This window comes from Equus asinus, chromosome 29 (genome assembly GCF_041296235.1).
Source record: "Equus asinus isolate D_3611 breed Donkey chromosome 29, EquAss-T2T_v2, whole genome shotgun sequence".
NCBI lineage: Eukaryota > Metazoa > Chordata > Mammalia > Perissodactyla > Equidae > Equus > Equus asinus.
Window position 1 is genome coordinate 18,201,045 of NC_091818.1, and position 18,952 is coordinate 18,219,996.

At 35.6% G+C, this 18,952-nt stretch overlaps 1 protein-coding gene across 5 annotated transcripts in view; it reads left to right on the forward strand.

The window, feature by feature from the left end:
- EPC1 (enhancer of polycomb homolog 1) overlaps nucleotides 1-17,739 on the forward strand; it is a 92,217-nt gene extending 74,478 nt beyond the window's left edge. For 2 of the 5 annotated variants that reach the window (XM_014849615.3, XM_044761923.2), the window contains exons 5-15: nucleotides 145-293; nucleotides 1,475-1,634; nucleotides 2,703-2,876; nucleotides 2,958-3,047; nucleotides 3,128-3,276; nucleotides 4,969-5,321; nucleotides 12,576-12,694; nucleotides 12,775-12,861; nucleotides 13,683-13,824; nucleotides 13,933-14,296; nucleotides 16,376-17,739. In XM_014849615.3, coding sequence (XP_014705101.1) covers nucleotides 145-293; nucleotides 1,475-1,634; nucleotides 2,703-2,876; nucleotides 2,958-3,047; nucleotides 3,128-3,276; nucleotides 4,969-5,321; nucleotides 12,576-12,694; nucleotides 12,775-12,861; nucleotides 13,683-13,824; nucleotides 13,933-14,296; nucleotides 16,376-16,448 — 1,860 coding nt within the window. In that variant the 3' untranslated portion in view covers nucleotides 16,449-17,739. Of the gene's footprint in view, nucleotides 1-144; nucleotides 294-1,474; nucleotides 1,635-2,702; nucleotides 2,877-2,957; nucleotides 3,048-3,127; nucleotides 3,277-4,968; nucleotides 5,322-12,575; nucleotides 12,695-12,742; nucleotides 12,862-13,682; nucleotides 13,825-13,932; nucleotides 14,297-16,375 lie in introns of all 5 variants that reach the window. The other 3 variants (XM_014849617.3, XM_044761924.2, XR_006521765.2) reach the window with 2 other exon arrangements.
- Nucleotides 17,740-18,952: the final 1,213 nt, after the last annotated feature.

The window sequence follows — 18,952 nt, forward strand, 5'->3', positions numbered from 1 at the left end:
TGGTGATTCATGCTCCCTTTCAGTGTCTTTAAATTCTAATGTAATCCTTCAAATATATATATTCTTATATATCAACAGCCATGCTTAGAATGCCACTAGTTAGAAGTGCTTATTGAGATTAAACAAGCAACTTCATGTTTGCAGAATCGCAAAAATGATGAAGCATCTTATGAAAAAATGCTTAAGCTGCGTCGAGATCTAAGTCGGGCTGTTACTATTCTAGAGATGATAAAAAGAAGAGAAAAGAGTAAAAGGGAGCTATTGCACTTAACACTGGAAATTATGGAAAAGAGGTAAAGTTTATTTTAATAGTGTTAGAAAGTATAGTACCATTAGCATTTTCTATATTGAGTTAATTTATTTCATAAGCAATTATCTGTAACTCCAGAAATATCTTCTTTTAATAATAGAAACTATTTAAATGTGTGGTATGGTGTACCTTCTATACTTCTGCATATGTTCCTCTCTTTATTTTCTTTAAAAGTGACTCGGTTCAGTAAAATTAAAATCTGCCAGGTAGGTGCTGACCCTGTGGCCAAGTGGTTAAGTTTGTGCACTCTGCTTCAGTGGCCTAGGGTTTTGTTGGTTTGGATCCTGGGTGCAGACCTAGCACTATTCATCAAGCCATGCTGAGACGGCATCCCACACAGCACAACCAGAAAGATCTACACCTAGAGTATACAACTACGTACTAGGGGGCTTTGGGGAGAAGAAGAAGGGGGGAACAAAAGAAGATTGGCAACAGATGTTAGCTCAGGTGCTGATCTTTAAAAAGAAAAAAAAAATATACACCAAGTATTTCCATTTTGAAATCTTATTCTTTTGTCCTTATTTGAGTTGTGTGTGGGGCAGTGAGGGAGAACATTTGTCAATTCTCAAGTTTTTATTTAATTCACTAGATGGTACTGAGGGTTTTTTTTTTTTTTAACATATATTGGGTTTTTTAGCAGAAATATGTAGAAGGGAAGGGAAACGGCCCATAATCTTAACACTCAAATAACCATTCAGCAAGGCATACAATGAAAACTTCAAGCCTCACTCCCCTATTTTTTAGTCCCTACGCCCAAAGAAAACCACTATTAAATTCTTGTGATTCATTTTAGAAAAAACAGTTTTATAGCACAGGCAATTCAAATTAGTAGAAAGTTCCTCCTTGCCATTTGAGGCATTAACTTCAACATCTTTACCAAATCTTTCACCAAAATTGCTAAGTTAAAATTCAAACCTTTGGTTTTTTCCCACACTCATCTATTTATTTAAGATAAAGCTGTAAGCCAAAAAGTAAAGGAGGAAACAAAGGAATTTTTCCGTAGTCTTTAATTTTAGTAAGCATTCAGCAAATAGTCAAAGTTTAACTGTAATCTTACCTGAAGTCTAATCAGTGTTTATAATTATATATCTGTTAGTTGTTAATAGTCATAAGGATAAGTACTTACAGAACTAACTTTTTAAACTTTCTTTTTTATAATTTCAGGTATAATTTGGGTGACTACAATGGAGAGATCATGTCTGAGGTTATGGCACAGAGACAGCCAATGAAACCTACTTATGCCATCCCCATCATCCCTATTACTAATAGCAGTCAGTTTAAACATCAGGAAGCAATGGATGTGAAGGAGTTTAAAGTTAATAAGGTGATAAAAATTTTCTTGATAATAGTACCTGATAATAGAGTGCTGTTTTATCATTAGAATCAGAGTGAAAAAGAAAAATACATATAAACTCTACCGTGAAATTTGCCGCAAAGCCAGCTTTTGATTCAAGATAGGCCTGTCAATACAACAGTGGAAATTGTAAAAAGAGAGATCTTTTAGTGTAATAATTCAATTTTTAATCATTAATTTTTCCCAAAAAACCATAATGCCATAAAATTTGATATAAATGCATAAAACCTGATATAAATATTTAACATATTTACATAACCACACTTGCCATGATCTTTTTCTTCCCAACAAATATCATTTTTGCCTCTAATCTTTCTTTACTGTTGCTTCCTCCACATCAAATTCATACCTCACCTAGCCTTTGCCATCACCTGCCATACGTTTCTAACATGCACTATATTCATTAGCTCAATCACTCTTGCATCTATATTTTGTTTTTGTTTCTTGTTTAATGGTTTCATATCATTATGCTCTAAAACTGTTCAAAATTCAGCACTCCAACAAGCCTCGTTCAGCTGGCAAATCCTTACTATTTATTTTTGTAACACCTCAGCATTATGGCTTTATTTTCTGCTACGTTCACAGTTATCTGAAGTTTGCTTTGTGTATATATAAAATCGTTTTCATTATTATTTTCCCCATATTGATTTGTTAATTCTTTAGAGTAAAGACTAGATGTCCCTTTTTTTAAATTCTCTGTAGAATTTTCATAAAAAATTAAGAGAAAGATACAGAACCAGCAGTAAATATTTTAATTGCAGTTATAGATTTCAGAAGCTAGAATACTTCTAGTCTCTTGTACTTTAATTGAAACAAAATACTTTATGAGATTATGTTTAGGTTATAGGAGCATATTCGTGTTTTCACAGAGACCAACCTCCAAGGCTTTATAAGATGACAAAACATCAGTCTTGTATCTCTGATGAGTATGAATGCCTTCTTTTTAGACTTCTTTTTAAAACTTTCCCAAAACTGCAGGTTTGTTGAACACAGTTCCAAGCTGTACTAGTGTTTTATTAATTCATGACTTTATTACAGCAAGATAAAGCTGATCTTATCCGACCTAAACGTAAATATGAAAAGAAGCCCAAAGTCTCACCGTCGCCTGCTGCTGCTGCTCAGCAGACGGGTCCTGCTGCGCTGCCCGTCTTTACTGCTAAAGACGTGAATCAGTACGACTTTCCCAGCTCAGACGAAGAGCCTCCTTCCCAGGCGAGTGTAAGGGTCTCTCTGGGAAGATGGAGAGGGGATGTAGGAACTCACATGTTTTGACTCGCTTCATTTTGTTTAAAGGTTTTGTCTGGCTCTTCGGAAGCTGAGGAAGAGAATGACCCCGATGGTCCTTTTGCTTTCCGTAGGAAAGCAGGCTGTCAGTACTATGCTGTAAGTTTCAGCCTCTCTTTTTAAATAATAAACTGTTTACGTTTAACTGACAATAAAATAATTTGGATTTCTCTTTTAAGCCTCACTTAGACCAAACTGGCAACTGGCCTTGGACTAGTCCTAAAGATGGAGGATTAGGGGATGTACGATATAGATACTGCTTAACTACCCTCACCGTACCCCAAAGGTGTATTGGATTTGCACGAAGACGGGTTGGGCGCGGGGGAAGGTAAGGTATTTTCTGTATTCCTAGCATAGGGATGTTTTAGACAGTAGAGTAATCAAATCTAAAGTTTAAAGTGAGGTAATCCTTCTAAATAGCTCATTTTGTTCCAATTTGCCATTCTTCACTGATTTTTTGACTGAAATATTTTGCCGCTTTGCTACCTGGTTCTTATACAGCCATAGGTTTTAATGCATAACTAGTGGGTCCCTCGTGGATCTGCTTTTCTTCCCAAGATTGTAAACTTCAGATATCTGTGTCCTCAGGGATAGAAGTCTGAGAAAATGCAGCAGATGAAGGCAAGTGTAAGTCATAATTGCATAAATCACATTAAGTTAAAAGAAATATCACTAGGCCCCAGTGGCCTGGTGGTTAAGTTTGGTTCACTCCACTTTGGTGGCCCACGTTCAGTTCCCAGGTGTGGACATACACCACTCGTCTGTCAGTGGCCATGCTGTGGCAGCAGCCCACAAACAAAAAGAGGAAGATTGGCAACAGATGTTAGCTTAGGGCGAACCTTCCTCAGAAAAAAAATATTGTTCAAGAGTTCTGGGAGATAATTGAGAAAAATGATTAAATAGGCTGAGAAATGTCGTATATCTAGTATTACTGAGTTGTTTAACTCATCAGTGAAAAGGCTTGAGTTTGCATGCATGATCTGATTTTGACCTCCCAGTCAGGATCTAATCGCTCTTCTTCCTTTGTTTAAACATGGTAGAACCCCTTCGTACTCTAGCTGCCTTTATGTGAGAAGGTGTGTGGGGGGAAGGAAGGAATTGGAGAATGCATAAAATTGAGGAAAAATTTCTTCATATATAATGTGAAATATCAAGGTGTTTTCAGGAAGAAGCCTAAGGGTATAGCTTATGATAAATTAATGGCTTATACATATGTTTCTTTCACTTTTGAATTTTAATTGCAATTTTTATCACTTAAACATTAGCTTGGAATTATCTGGGCACTAAAATACATTTTATTTAGTACTTTTTCCCCCATCATTACATTGACTTCAATAGTAGTGAAAATTCTCTATGTTGACTGTATTTTATTCTATACTGGCATTAAGCGTTAATCAATGTTAGGGTGTTAGCCTTTAAGATGGAGTCATTTATAAAGTTTATATAAATAACAAAAATATGTCCTCTGGAGTTGTATATCTCCAATATTTCGTCTATAAGAAATTTTAATGGTATAAAATAAGCCTAAGGTATTTTAAGGGTACTTATTTTAAATACCCTTACCCCCCACCACCACCCCAAAATGAAGTTTTTGTTTAAATAGAGAACAGGGATGTTAGCAACATTTTATAAAGTGTTCTGTTGCTTTGTAATGGAAGTAAAAATCTTTGAATGAAAAGCAATTTGGAAAGAAAAATACTCTTATGTTATCAGTAACTTATACTGGTAGAGAAACCCATAGAACTCTTGGAAGACTCTTGCTATTGTAAAATAGACAGTATACCTTATTCTTTAAGATAGATTGTTGTCTTTAATTGGATCGTTATAAAGTAAATACAGAACCTTTATTAGAAATTGAGATTTTAGCCTATAGAACCAAATATTGAAATAATCAAATTTATAACTTTTAAATATTCAGTATGAGATGGCTTTTTGGGAGCTGGGAGGAAAAAGAAAAACCTTTTCTATGTAATTTTTGAATAGCTATTTCAATCTATGTTTCCTGCCTTGTTTTTCATAGGGTCTTACTGGACAGAGCTCACTCAGACTATGACAGTGTGTTTCACCGTCTGGATTTGGACATGCTTTCCTCACCACAACATTCTCCAGTCAATCAGTTTGCCAATACCTCAGAAACAAATACCTCGGACAAATCTTTCTCTAAAGACCTCAGTCAGATACTAGTCAATATCAAATCATGTAGATGGCGGCATTTTAGGCCTCGGACATCATCCCTACATGACAGTGACAATGATGAACTCTCCTGTAGAAAATTATATAGGAGTATAAATCGAACAGGAACAGCACAACCTGGGACCCAGACATGCAGTACCTCTACGCAAAGTAAAAGTAGCAGTGGTTCAGCACACTTTGGTACGTTTACTTGTTATGATGTACGTTTCTGTAGAAATGTCAGGTTCATCAATTTTTTGAATATGTGGTCTATTATATTACAGCTAAAAGTTCTTTTCTCTCAAAATAGTTAAAAAAAAAAAAAAAAAAGACCTAAGTTTAAAGTATTTATTTGAGTCTGTTTGTACGTGTGTCTTCATTTAAACATACCCACATACAAAGGTGGTTTATTACTCTTTAATGTATGACATTTGTTTCCTGGATGCACTCTGTGAACCACAAGATGTAGCAGTTATATTTTCAAATAATATGAGAAGAAAATGGACCATAAATTGTTATTGTTTTATACTTGTACACTTCTCTAGTCTTTTACTTAGCTTGTTGATAGATATGCAAAACCCTGTCTGTTGACACAGTAATTCAGAATAATTTATAAGAAAGAAACTAATTTTTCAGAAAAGAGTATTTAAGTTAATGGATTATTTTAGTAATTTTGGAAACATTTTCAGGTAATATCTACCTTAGCATTATGGCTGCAATGTGAAATGTGTCTAAATAAATACTGTCTACTTAAAATATTCCTAAAATTTTAGCTTTCTGTTTTAAAGCATAAATTTGTGTTATTTGAGGCATATAGATTATAGAAATTCACTTAAAATTATGTTACTACAGATTTTTGTAAAGACAATTTAAATATAGTTTTTGAAAGGACTATAAATTTATTTATTCTGCCCCGCTAATCATCTGGTAAGGCAACAGTTAAACTTTCTAATAAATATGAAAACATGCTTCTTATTCTTAAAGACCTCCAGAGATTCCATAAAGTGATTTACTTTGTAGTTAGATAAAACGTACTTCTATGAAATGGAAGTCTTTCAGCTCATAAGAAAAATAATCACGTTTCAGAAATCAACTAGACGATAATCTAAATTATTCTGAGGCCTAACAGGTTATATATAATCCCACTAATTTCAGAGTGTGTATCATGAAGAGTTAATTTCTCTCTGCTTTTATAGTCTTAAAAATCAAAATGAAGAATTTTTCAGTATGAAAGAGGAGTTATATATAGTGAGTATAGAGATTTTAAAGATATAAACTAGTATATACCTTTTTTTAAACTGCATAAAATTTTTTGAGACTTTTCACAGAAAATTGGCGTGTTCCATCAATCCCCATCTTCCTCACCTCTTAAAAAGAGAAGTTGAATTGTGTAACTATCATAAGAATCTTCTAATGATCTTTTTTATGTGAATTGTTTTCTAGTACTACTTAACCACTGATACTGTAAAACTTACTTGATTAGTTTGCCAAAGAATATGAAAAGGTGAACATTGAACGGTGGTGTTACCCACAGTTTAGCTGAAAAAAATCTTTAGTAACTGTGTAATTTTCTTTTTAATCATTTTCCTTCCCCTAAAATGTGATACAACTTTTAAAAAATGGGTTTATCAATTTTTTTTCTGTGGCAATCATTTTCAGTTTTCCCTCAGTTTACTAGGTCTTCCTGTCTTTCTAGAGAATAGATGGCTACAGATTGCTATAGGATAATGCTTTATTCTTTTATATTTGTGAGTATTCCAAAAACTGAAAGCTTTTCTCTTTATGCTCTGTAAAGTATATTACAGTGGGGTCGTATCATATGTGCATTTAACTTAAATGAATTCAACTGTAAGCCCCTGGAGAAAAAACCAAAAGTTAGTAGTTCAAATGTTATACAGGATTCTAAATACAGTTCTATCAAAAGAATGTCATCTCCGTGTGGGCCACTCCAGGAATGGGAGAAGTGAATCTGTTATTACTCCTCTTGCAGCATAAGTGCCTGCATTGCCTCCTCATCCACAGTTTAAGCATCTTACCTTGGTTAGTGTGATTATAGTTTTAAAGATAAATTTTTTTTCATATAACATGGCCCCCAGATATAAACCAAACTGTTTCATCTGGTAGTCAGCCACAGAAACTCTGATCGAGTCTGCTGCCAAAGGAAAAACGGGCTGTGGTCGGGCCTTTTGAAAGAGATGAGTCTCCATCGTGGTACACCCTAAAGGAATTTTCAAGGCTTAATTTTTACCCTGCTGACTTTAGAACTTAACCATTGTATGAGATACAAGTCAGTTAATGCACTTGCCTGCTGCGTAACCCAAATGTGTGGATTTTGATTTAGCCATTTTTGATTATTCTATCATTGTTTTCAATATAAATATTTATACCTATGCTGTAACAAAGTGATACCCTCTGGACTGATTGTCCCTTTTCTAAATAATCTATATGGGCTTATTTGTTCTCATTTTCAAATAGGAAATTCTAAATGAGGATATCAGGAGCCCATTATTTTTAGTAAAGGGCATGAGCTTTAACCTACCAACTTCTGTAGCCTTTATTTCAACTACTCAGAATCTTTTTGTTTGCTTCCGGTCTGGGGCATTTTGCCTAGTTGTATGGCCAGGGGATAGTCTGGTTAGTCAGGTGTTAGGTGTCTGGTTAGTCAGGTGCTAGAATGTTTGGTCCTCTGGATACAATACAGAATGACAATGTTGAAGAACTTGGGAAGACTTTCTATATAGGTATTTAGAATTTCTAGGACTAGGCTTTAGTACTTAAAGATAATTTGTATATTTTTAATATTTGGTTAATCTGTTATTTAGACAGTTTCCAAATACAATTTTCTAATTTTTTTTTTTTAATTTGAAAATTTAGTGTTCGTTCAGTGACTAGGTATTCATTTGCATGTATTTGAGTTTGGGGGATATCGGACATCAGAATTAATACTTTTTTTCATTAAGACAAAAATTAATACTTTTTTAAAGAAAGGACTCTATGTAATTCAGAAAGACGAAAAACAGAAAAGTGATTTTAAAACCACCATTATGTTCAGGATTTGAATTCCTAGTTCCCAGTAAAATTCATCAGCATTCTAAGTCATTCTTCTAAGTTCACATATCTGTGCTAAAGACTTGGTTTATTTTCATAAGTGAATAGGAAATATGTAGCTAGAATGATATGTATTAAGTGTCAATATCTGTGGCTTAATGTAATTTACTTCAGTTTGTAACATAACATTTTAATCTTACTATAGAAAAGGAACTCTAGATTTGAGCACTGGGTATATTTTCATTGCTAGATTTTGTAAGTCTTCAAGACCTTAATCCTTATCCAGATGTGTTTCAAAATTCAGCACTATATCCTCGGCAGAGACTGGAGTGACACCCGTAGTAAAATACATCAATAGTTCTGTAGTTGTGTAGTAAAGTGCAAGAATATTCACACTAAGTGGAATATTTGACCACAAATAATCTCATGTTAAGTCATTTGCAGCCAAATGCATTCAGGTTTGGTCATGTTTTGCCATCAAATGAATTACAACAAACTTGTTTTCAGATTGGATTTCTGGGTGACTCATAGGTGCTCATGAACCTCAAAACTATCAATTCAAGCTTACTGATTAAGGGATCATACTTTAATACTGTCTGGAATCATTTCATTTATATTTATTTCTTTAAAGTTACCTTTTTTCCTGCATTAAAATAACTTTTGACCTGTGTACGACTCAAAGAAATTTATGATTGGCGGGTGTCTTTTAAAATAGGTGTTTGGGTTTGTTGTTTTAAACGAAATGTACATTTTGATAATCTAGAATCCATCTTCTCAAACTGAATTTTCAAATTGTTGATTTTTTCCTAAGTACCTGTTACCCTCCCCACCCCCACTTCTTTGGTCATTGAGGTTGATCTGCTCCAGCCACAGAAATGTGGCTTAAAGGACAGCAGCCTGAACTGTAGTTTCTTCCAGGCGCTGGTGTACCACATGGTGGTTTCCCTGTATAAGAAGTGGACTCATAAAACCTTAGACTACGTCATCTCAGTTCCTACCCTAGAGAATTGTTAGAAGATACCAAAACAATGGTAGTTTCAGACCTCTGCCTAGACACTTGTAGTGAGGGCAAATTCAGCAGCTTTCCAGATCAAGTTATTCTACAGTTGAGAATCTTATTTAGAAAGTTTGTCCATATATTGAACAAGTGCTGCCTCCATAAAGTTTAAATCTACAGGTTCCCATTTTGGCTTTGGAAGCATACTGAGTAAATTTTCTTGCTCTCCAACATTATAGTGTCCTTCAAATATTTGACGTCCTGTCATGCTCCTTCCCTGTCCTCAGCTTTTAATCATGTCCCTCACATGACTCTTCTCCCCTACCTGGACTCCTGTTGGTCAGGTGCTCTATATATGAGATCTTTTTAAAGCACTTGATTCATACTGTTGTTGTTATATAAAAAGTTGGATTATTTCTTATGAATAATATTAAATCTAAAACTTTTGCCTATTTTCAATATTTGAAATGTCGTTGGTTTCAGGGTTGGTTTTTTTCCTCTTTCCACTACTGAATATCTTTGTGACCTCAGATGAAAGTGTCTTCATCTCTAGGACAAGGTTAGAGGAGGAGCCCACCCAGGATCCCTCCTGATCTAATATGTTTGGTTCTGTGAAATGATTCTGAGACTGGTTTGGTCATCTGTCTACAAAACCATCTTGTCCATGTTTGTGTGAATTGCAAACTGTGTGAACTACAAACTTGACTACCACACCATATCTGGAAATAGACATACAATCTAGAAACTTTCAACCTTGATAAAGATTTAGGGAAATATGATCATTTTTGTTTATTTCCACTTAGCATTTGGTTAGATTTTGAATTATAATGGCTTCCATGATCGTCTCAGTTTTCTGTATAAATAATATTGTAATGCCGAGTTCAGATTGTATTTGCCCAGTTTATTGCCTTACCTTTGTCCAAGCTTTCCTATTTATTCATACAGCCTTTTGAATTGGAATTTTATTTCTCAGAAGAAATATAAAATCTTAGCATCTGATAGCTGAAAAAGACTTTAATGATCACCTAATTTAATCTCTTTCAGATTTTAAATGAGCACACTCAGCCCCAAAAGGTTAAGTAACTTGCCTAGATGTACTCAGCTAGTTATGATTGAGCTGAGAACTAAGAAAATCATGATCTCTTGGCCCCCAGACCCCTGGCTTTTATTACCACCACTTCCAGCTTGCATATTGCTCTGTACATTTCTTCTAGATCATTTATCAAAAATGTCCTGGGAAAATTTCATAACTAGACTCTAGAATATAGAGATATCTAAGAAATAGGCTAACATAGTGATCTAAAGTCTTGATGAGTATTAGTAATCTAAAATTTTGGTTGCATTTTTATTTTTAAATCTGTATTAGGAGGAAGTTAACAGTTGTGAAAAAAGTGAAATTCACAAGACCCTTAGAGACCAAGGATTAAAGTGTTGATTTAAATAGGGCAACAATATTAGGAACCTTCATTCAAATTGATTTCCGATTTATTATTGCTAAATTTTTTATAAAATACACACAAACACGAGCAAAGTTCTACAAAAGAATGTTTTCATTCATATAAATGGAGTTTTGTATATAGGTCTTCAGTGAGTGCTAAATTATTATTTTTCTACATATGTAACCACCTGACCTTCCAGAAATGGTCTTTTTTTAAAAACATTTACTTATCATCTCCTACTGGGAAATTCAAGACTTAGATAACTCACTCAAACTTAGGAAGTTTAAAGTGTAAATCTCAAAAACATTAGCAAAATTGTCTAATAAATTTTGGATCTTTAGGTTTAAACAATTGCTTTTTATGGATTTTTTAAACATAAATATGTTAATTATAAACATTCTTTTAGGGCAGCATTAATTTTTGTAGATTTTCTTCAAGTTCTGATTCAACACATTTCTCTTGTATGGAAATGGTCACATTGGTAGAAAGTTACCTTTATGTCAATATTTAGGGATTATCCTATTATCAATAAAAGTCTTCCTTGAGAATTCACATCTGAGGATTTACAACCATCATATGAAAAGAAACTCATCAAAAGACAGATGGCAACTAACCAGATTTGGAACACACAAAATAAGAAAATCAATAGTAGGACTTTTCCAACAAGAAATTATTTTTTTGCCCTTGTAGCCCAAGAACTTAGTTCAGCTCAAGTGTAAGAGCCTGTGTAGATGCTAATAACTTCTGAGGTTTTCTTAACTATTATTTCACAGTTTTCTGATCCATTCAAAACATGGTAGAATTTCTGCCTAAACATTTTGAAGTTGTACTAGGCAGAAGCTGTATCCTGGGAGATAAAGATTCTTCGTGAGTTATAAGTGAAAATTATAAAACTTGATGAAATGATACTCTAAATTATCAAAAGGCAGTTAAAGACAACAAATTAGGTAACAGTATTTTGAAAACTTAAACTTTAGATTGAGGAAATTTGCATGATTTAGAGATTCCCTGGTACCCAGGGATGCATGATAACCCTTTCTTTTTGTTTTAAATAATTCTTACCCAAACATCACAGGCTTCTTAAAGAAGCCTTTAAAGTCAGATGTTGTAATTGTATGTGCCTTTTTTTTCCTTTTTTTAATTGGCAAAAGAAAAGAAAAAGGTTTCCTTTTTAAAAACTGCACACACTTTTTTGGGGGGTAATAAATGAACATTTTTTTGTTTGTTTTTTTTAGAACTGAGCTCTCCATAGACAAACATAAGTAGCATAACACAGTGTCTTTCCTCAGACATCATTCTGTACAGTAAATCAACATAAACAACTCCGTTCTTATTGACTGGATTTTTTCCAGGTGGGTTAATTGGGTGGGGAAAGATTAATTAACCTTAACATTTGGAGCCTCTTTTCTTCCTGTTAAAGGATGAGTTCTTTTTTTAAAAAAAAAAAAAAGGTAATAAATCAACAACCTTATGTCATATAGAGAAAATGTTTGTAATGACTGAAATTAAAAAATATGTAGAACAGTTAGTATTTATACACAGAATGGTTAGGGATCATCTGAATGCATTGGGACAGTAATCTGAGTAAACTAGAAACCAAATGGTAATTATCAGATTTCTTCTCAAGCTCAGTGCAAAGTTGAATTCCAAATATGTGGATTTAAAAAGCTGATATTACCTTTTTACACTGTCTAGCACAAGTATCGCAGCTTTTAAAAATAATGGTTCTGAAACTTGGGAAGTGAGCAGTTCTCTTTCCTCTGTTTAGAAGTTTAATTTTGCTTTTCTTTAAACTCATGCCACTCTTGTTAAATGTGGTTGTAAAAATGCTGAAATTTTCATTTGGAAGTGATCTTTAGCAGGATCAGGAATTTTGCCCAAATTTTTTTAATGCTGAAATTTGTTTTAGTATTGTAAGATATGTATGATTTCTGTACATTTTCATAAAGTATTTCTTCGTTTTATGTTCAGCATTTACAGCCGAACAATACCAGCAACACCAACAGCAGCTGGCTCTAATGCAGAAACAGCAGCTTGCGCAAATTCAGCAACAGCAAGCAAATAGTAATTCCTCCACCAACACTTCACAGGTGAGGGATTTGTCTGTCTTATGATTATCCCTCATTGTTTCCCACCAGAGTTCATCTCTAATTACCAACTGTTGTCATAGAACCTTGCATCTAACCAGCAGAAAAGTGGCTTTCGCCTGAATCTACATCATAGCCATTCTATACAGGGTTTAGAAAGAACATTGCAGGTGAGTATGGAAGCTGTTGCCTCTGCTCCCTATTTTAAAAAGTAAAGCTTAAAAGCATAGTTAAATGAGATGGAGACCCTGTCTGCAAGTCTGACCTGTAGTCTGTGAATGTACCTCTTAAAATATAACCTTACCCAGCTCATTATCTTGGGTAATTTAATCATTATTAAAATTTATTTAAAATTATCATACTAAAATAACCTCTTTTACTGTTAAAAGAAATCACTTTTAAACCTAAAGCGTGATAAGTGTTTGCCATTTAAACACATTTATGGCTTAAAGACTGAGATTTGCATCTCAGCATCTTGGAGGAAAAATTCATTTAAAACATTCAAGGGACCTCTTAATTTCTGGGCTAAGATATGATGTGATATTTTGTTACTTCCATTCTAAAGGGATAGTTATCTTACTATCCCAAAGATGTCTTTGGCTATGTGTGTATATATGTGTAAGTAAGGTGAAAAAAGTTTACGTACTCATTTATCCATTATTTGTATTTGCAAATCACTGAAATGTTTTACTAGCATATTTCTTGTCCAACACTTTGTATGGGAGGTTTACTGTTTCCACATTATACAAGGTTTATTTTGGTAATTTACTTGTCCACATTAAATATTGTCATATATGAAGATGAAAATTCATAATCTTTGAGTTATAAGATTACTTGAGCATTCCTCAAATTTATGAGTATCAAAAGAGATGCAGATATTTCAGTGGCTTGCCACTTTCATTTATATTCAGACTGATTTTGGTATACCTTTGTAGCTTTAATATTAATTTGAGACTAAGTGATGCTGATTAGATTTGTGTGTTCTTTTTAGGGTTTTATTTCCAAGACTTTGGATTCTGCTAGTGCTCAATTTGCTGCTTCTGCTTTGGTGACGTCAGAACAACTGATGGGATTCAAGATGAAGGATGATGTGGTGCTTGGGATTGGGGTGAATGGTGTCCTTCCAGCCTCAGGTAGGGATAAAGACGTTTAGATTGTTGTGATAATATTTGTAACATAGATCTGTAATAAACAGACAGCAGTGTTGCACGTTGTTTAGATGCTTCTTTCTTTTTCTCTAGGAGTATACAAGGGCTTACACCTCAGTAGTACTACACCAACAGCACTTGTACATACAAGTCCATCAACGGCAGGTTCAACTTTGTTACAGCCTTCAAACATGACACAGACTTCAAGTTCCCACAGTGCACTGAGTCATCAAGTAACTGCTGCCAATTCTGCAACAACTCAGGTTCTGATTGGGAACAACATTCGATTAACTGTACCTTCATCAGTTGCCACTGTAAACTCTATTGCCCCCATAAATGCACGACATCTACCCAGGACTTTAAGTGCTGTTCCATCGTCTGCCTTAAAGCTGGCTGCCGCAGCAAACTGTCAAGTTTCCAAGGTTCCATCATCATCCTCTGTAGATTCAGTTCCAAGGTGAGCAGTTATTTGAAGCCTAAAGTGTTTGAAAAATAAGAGATCTATCTTAAGTTCTCTGATATTGCTCTCGACTTATTTTTTTTTGTGGCTTTTTTGTTGTTGTTCTTTTCCTTATATACATGAGAAATGTATAAATGAGAATTCCTTATTTATTCAAGGACTAAACCAATAATTGTTGTAATTCATATTGTTGAGAATTTGAACTAGATGGTATAGCGCATATTTCATACATGATTTGAACATCACTTTCTTAGTATAATAATAGCTTATAAATGCTCTCATTTTTCTTCCATCTTTGGATGGAAGGAGTTCTCTTTAGAATGTTTCCCTTTTTTGTGATTTCTTTCCCAGTTTCTCATGTAGTCAGAATTGATAGAATCCACCAGGGCTGGTATGCTGAGCTACTCTTGATAATGTAAATGTAAACACTTACAGTGTTCGTGGCAGGTCAACTTTTAATCCAATTATTGTTTTCTGTGCTAACTTGTCGTCTTAGGTTTCAGTAGGTGGTTTAGAATGTTTGCTCAGGCTCTATTCTTTCTTAAATACAATGTAATTAAAATCTTGCTGTTTATAAAGTACTGAGGGAGAAACAAAAAAAAGAGTTTTCACTTTAGTTAGAAGATAAGCAAAAAGTATGAAAAGTTAAATAATGTTAATTGTAAACCATAAATGAAAATCAATCTAGAGGTATCGCAAAGCATTGTATGTTTGTCAGATTATTTGTATGGTCTATGGCTATAATTTCAATTTAAGGAGAAAGTTTTTCACACCAGGGATATTCTGGGAATGTTGCAGAATAAAGTCAGATTTGGGGCTGGCCTGGTAGCTCAGCGGTTAGGTTCGCGTGTTCCGCTTCTCGGCGGCCCGGGGTTCGCCAGTTCAGATCCCAGGTGCAGGCATGGCACCGTTTGGCAAAAGCCATGCTGTAGTAGGCGTCCCATGTATAAAGTAGAGGAAGATGGGCATGAATGTTAGCTCAGGGCCAGTCTTCCTCAGCAGAAAGAGGAGGATTGGCAGTAGTTAGCTCAGGGCTAATCTTCCTCAAAAATAAATAAATAAATAAATAAATAAATAAAATCAGATTTGATCTTGGTTGGGCAGAGAAGAGGAAGAGAGAGAGTTGGGGAAATATAAATGCGTTCAGAGGTTAACAAGTAAACTAGTTTGTGTAGAGGTTTCAGAAGGTTAGTAGTTGAAATTGGAATGATAGGAGGAAGCCAGACTTAGAACATCTTGGATGCCGGACTTAGATTTCCTCAGCCAGGAGTGGCCGGGAGAGAGGAGCAGGGTTTGTAGCAACAGACCATAGCCTGTAGTTTCCAAACCCATGCATCCCAGTCTGCTTCTGAACTGAAGTAATAGTCATCGTCTGCTCAATACTAATCCATTCCTATTAGTATTCTGGGGCTAGTCATAGCTAATGCATCAATTATAGTTATTACTTAAATATATAATACATAGTTTTCATTGCTATAGAATTATGTAACTGTAGAACACTCACAGTGTGTGGTAAACTTTTATATCACTTATTTTAGTCCCTTTGTTTTAAAGATGAAGAAACTGAGATCCAGAGTAAGTTTGCTGACTTCTCTAAGCACACTTAGCAGTACAGGTGCCGGGATGTCTGAGACCCCGCCCTTCCGCCTGCCGGCCCAGCAGCCGTCCTCCTCAGCCCCGTGCATAGAGCTCTGACTTACAGTCCCAACATGAGTGGACCTCAGTCGCATTTGTTCCTTTTTCTACACTCTTGTGCAAGGTTTAGCAGAGGAGGAAATTGAAACTGTAACTCAAGCTTGGGGATTCTTCGTGTGTTTTTAGCCTCTAGGTTGTTTGGGTGCCACTATACTTGGTGATAGAGTTAACCATGGAGTTTATAGTGGGCGTGAGCCTGACTTCTGGTTGTATACTCCTGATGATAAGCTATAAACTTTTATATTCCTCTACTTGCTAACTTGTCCCAAAGAGTCAAATTTCTTCCTGTTATTAAAAATATTTAAGCTGTTTATTGGGTAGATAGTCTTGATTTGTTAAATTTGTTTCAGATAAGTAAATTATTGAACTTTATTTCAACAGGGAAAATCATGAATCAGAAAAGCCAGCACTAAACAACATAGCAGACAACACAGTAGCGATGGAGGTGACGTAGCTTCCTCAGGAATGGACCTGCGGCCTGAGGACTGGATTAGGTGCTATGCATCAGTAGCATTTTGAATGCAAGGGATGATGGAATGCAGCACATGCGTTTCTGTGGCAGCTGTGAGGACTTGACAGCAATGCTCATCTCTCATGCTTCAATTTTTCTTTTCTTACTGTTAATAGGAAAAAATCAACATCTGTAAATTAAGAATACAGCAATTATCTGTACAGTACTGCATATTTGTAATACCCTTGTATATATGTTACTTGAATACAGAAATGTTCATTTGTGATGCTTTGCACTTGGGGGCGGGGGGTGGGAGGGAAATAAACTGCAACAAAGAGTGTGAGATGTGAGATTGTATAGAGATGAAGTGTCATCACATCATGTGCATGGTGCGGAACCTGCTGTTTTATCTATTTATTGTGCCGTGTTTACAGTTTTTTGTACACTGTACCTTCATTGGTTCCTGTGCTGTAGTAAATGTGTTAGGTAGCTGTGGACTCCTTGGTATTTTGTAAATGGTATAACATAACTTGGTTCCCCTCTGGGTCCCTGAGTTTTCTGTGTATCATGTGAAAAAAATGGTGACATACATACAGAATTTTACAAAAAAAAAAAAGGCATCAGTTTTTAAAAAATGGGGAATGTACTATTGAATGGGGATCTTCCTGGTCTATCATTAGGACAAGTAACAAGCTAAAATGAAGTCTCTTGAATCTTCCCATCCCCACTTGCCCGCAAAGCTGTGGGCAGTTTCTGGTACTTAAAGCACTAATGTTATGTTGCTGCTCTACAAACAGCCCAGTAGTCCCATTTCCTTCCACACCAAAAAGTGTTAAATCAAGTATGCAAATGGAGTCCTTACAACTGGAGTTTATGTTGTCTTGCCCTTTTTTTAGCACAAAAAAATTGTACTTTTTTATTGTCGAATTGTTTAAAAGACTTCATTCTTTACTTGTTCTTACAAAAAGGATATAAGGGAGAAGAATGCAGTAATTGCTGTACGTGTATCATCATTCCAGTTTCTAAAAACAGCCAGCCAGCTTTTTTCCTTTTAAGATTCTCCAGAAGGCTGCAAGGCCAGAACCACAAATATCGGGTGCCTTCCTTTGGAAATATTTGACCTCTCTTCTGTGAAGAGAAAGGTACTTAACAGACTACTACTAGTGCTTTGTCAGTACCGAAGTCTGAATGCCCAGTCCAATGGCATACATTATCCTTAAGGTTTTTAATCCCACCTGGAAAAATTGTGATAGAATTCTCACAAAATAAACCCAGGGCATTACATGTTGACAAACTAATGTGTAGTGGTGTTTTGCTTTTATTTTCAACTCAAGAGCTTTTGTGTGACTTTAATTAAAGTTATTCAGTGAAGGGGGACATGGGAATGGGAGTGATAACTTTAAGTTCACTTTTTCTGCAATTATTTACTGAATTGTAACTCTGCTTGGAACTGTTTCAGGTCCTACAGCGGTGAAAAAATTCCTGCCCTCATGGAGTTTATAATCTCATTGGGTGATAAAAACAAAATTAATAAGTATACTTTAACTTGTATTATGGTAAATATTAAGGAAAAAAGTAAGCAAGGAAGGGGGAGAAGTGGCAGGGTGGGGCAGAGGTTGCAGTTTCCGTAGGTGGGCCAGGACGGGCTCACAGAGAGAGGGGGTTACATTTGGCCAGAGACTCGAAGGAGGGAAAGCATCCCAGGCAGAAAGAAGAAGTACGAAGATCCTGAGGTGGGAGTGTGCCTGCTTTGCTAAAGGAAGGCAGTGTGGCTGGTGTGGAGGACCTGATAGCTGATTTTGAGGACTTTGGCTTTTCCTCTACTTGAGAAAGGAATTTGGGGCAGAGAAGTGATGTGATCTTAGCAGGCTCACTCTGGCTTTGGTGTTCAGCAAAGACTGCTGAGGGAGCCAGGGTAGGAAGCAAAGGGCAATAATCTAAGTGAGAGGCAACGGTGACAAGGGTGGTAGTGAGAAGCAGTGGGATTCTGTTTATATTTTAAAGTTCGACCCAGTAAAATTCACTCACTGTCTAATAGATGCCAGGTCCATGAGAGAAGGCAGATTTAAGGATGACTCCAGGGTGTTTGGCCTGAGCAACTGGCCACAGTTGGAGAGCACTGTGGGAGAGGTGCATCTGGGGGAAGCTCAGTTTGGGACTGTTTAAGATTTCCATTAGACATCCAAACAGATGTCAAGTAGGCAGCTGCACGTAAGTCTGGAATTTGGAGGAGAGGTCTTGGCTGGAGGTCAGACTTGAGATTCATCTTCAGAGATGAAGTTTAAAGTGTGAATCTGGGAGAGATCACCAAGAGTGGGATAATCTTGGTGTGATAATACAGCTATCACTGATTGGGCGTTTTAGAGTTATACCTACCTTGAAGAGAATTCCCTGTCTCAGCGAGGTGGACTTCCAGTTGTGATAACTACTTGTGTTTGTTCTGTTCTACATTCTTTAAAGAGAAAAGATAAAAAACTGCCCTTCAGTTCTAGTGGCTGATCGGTGTG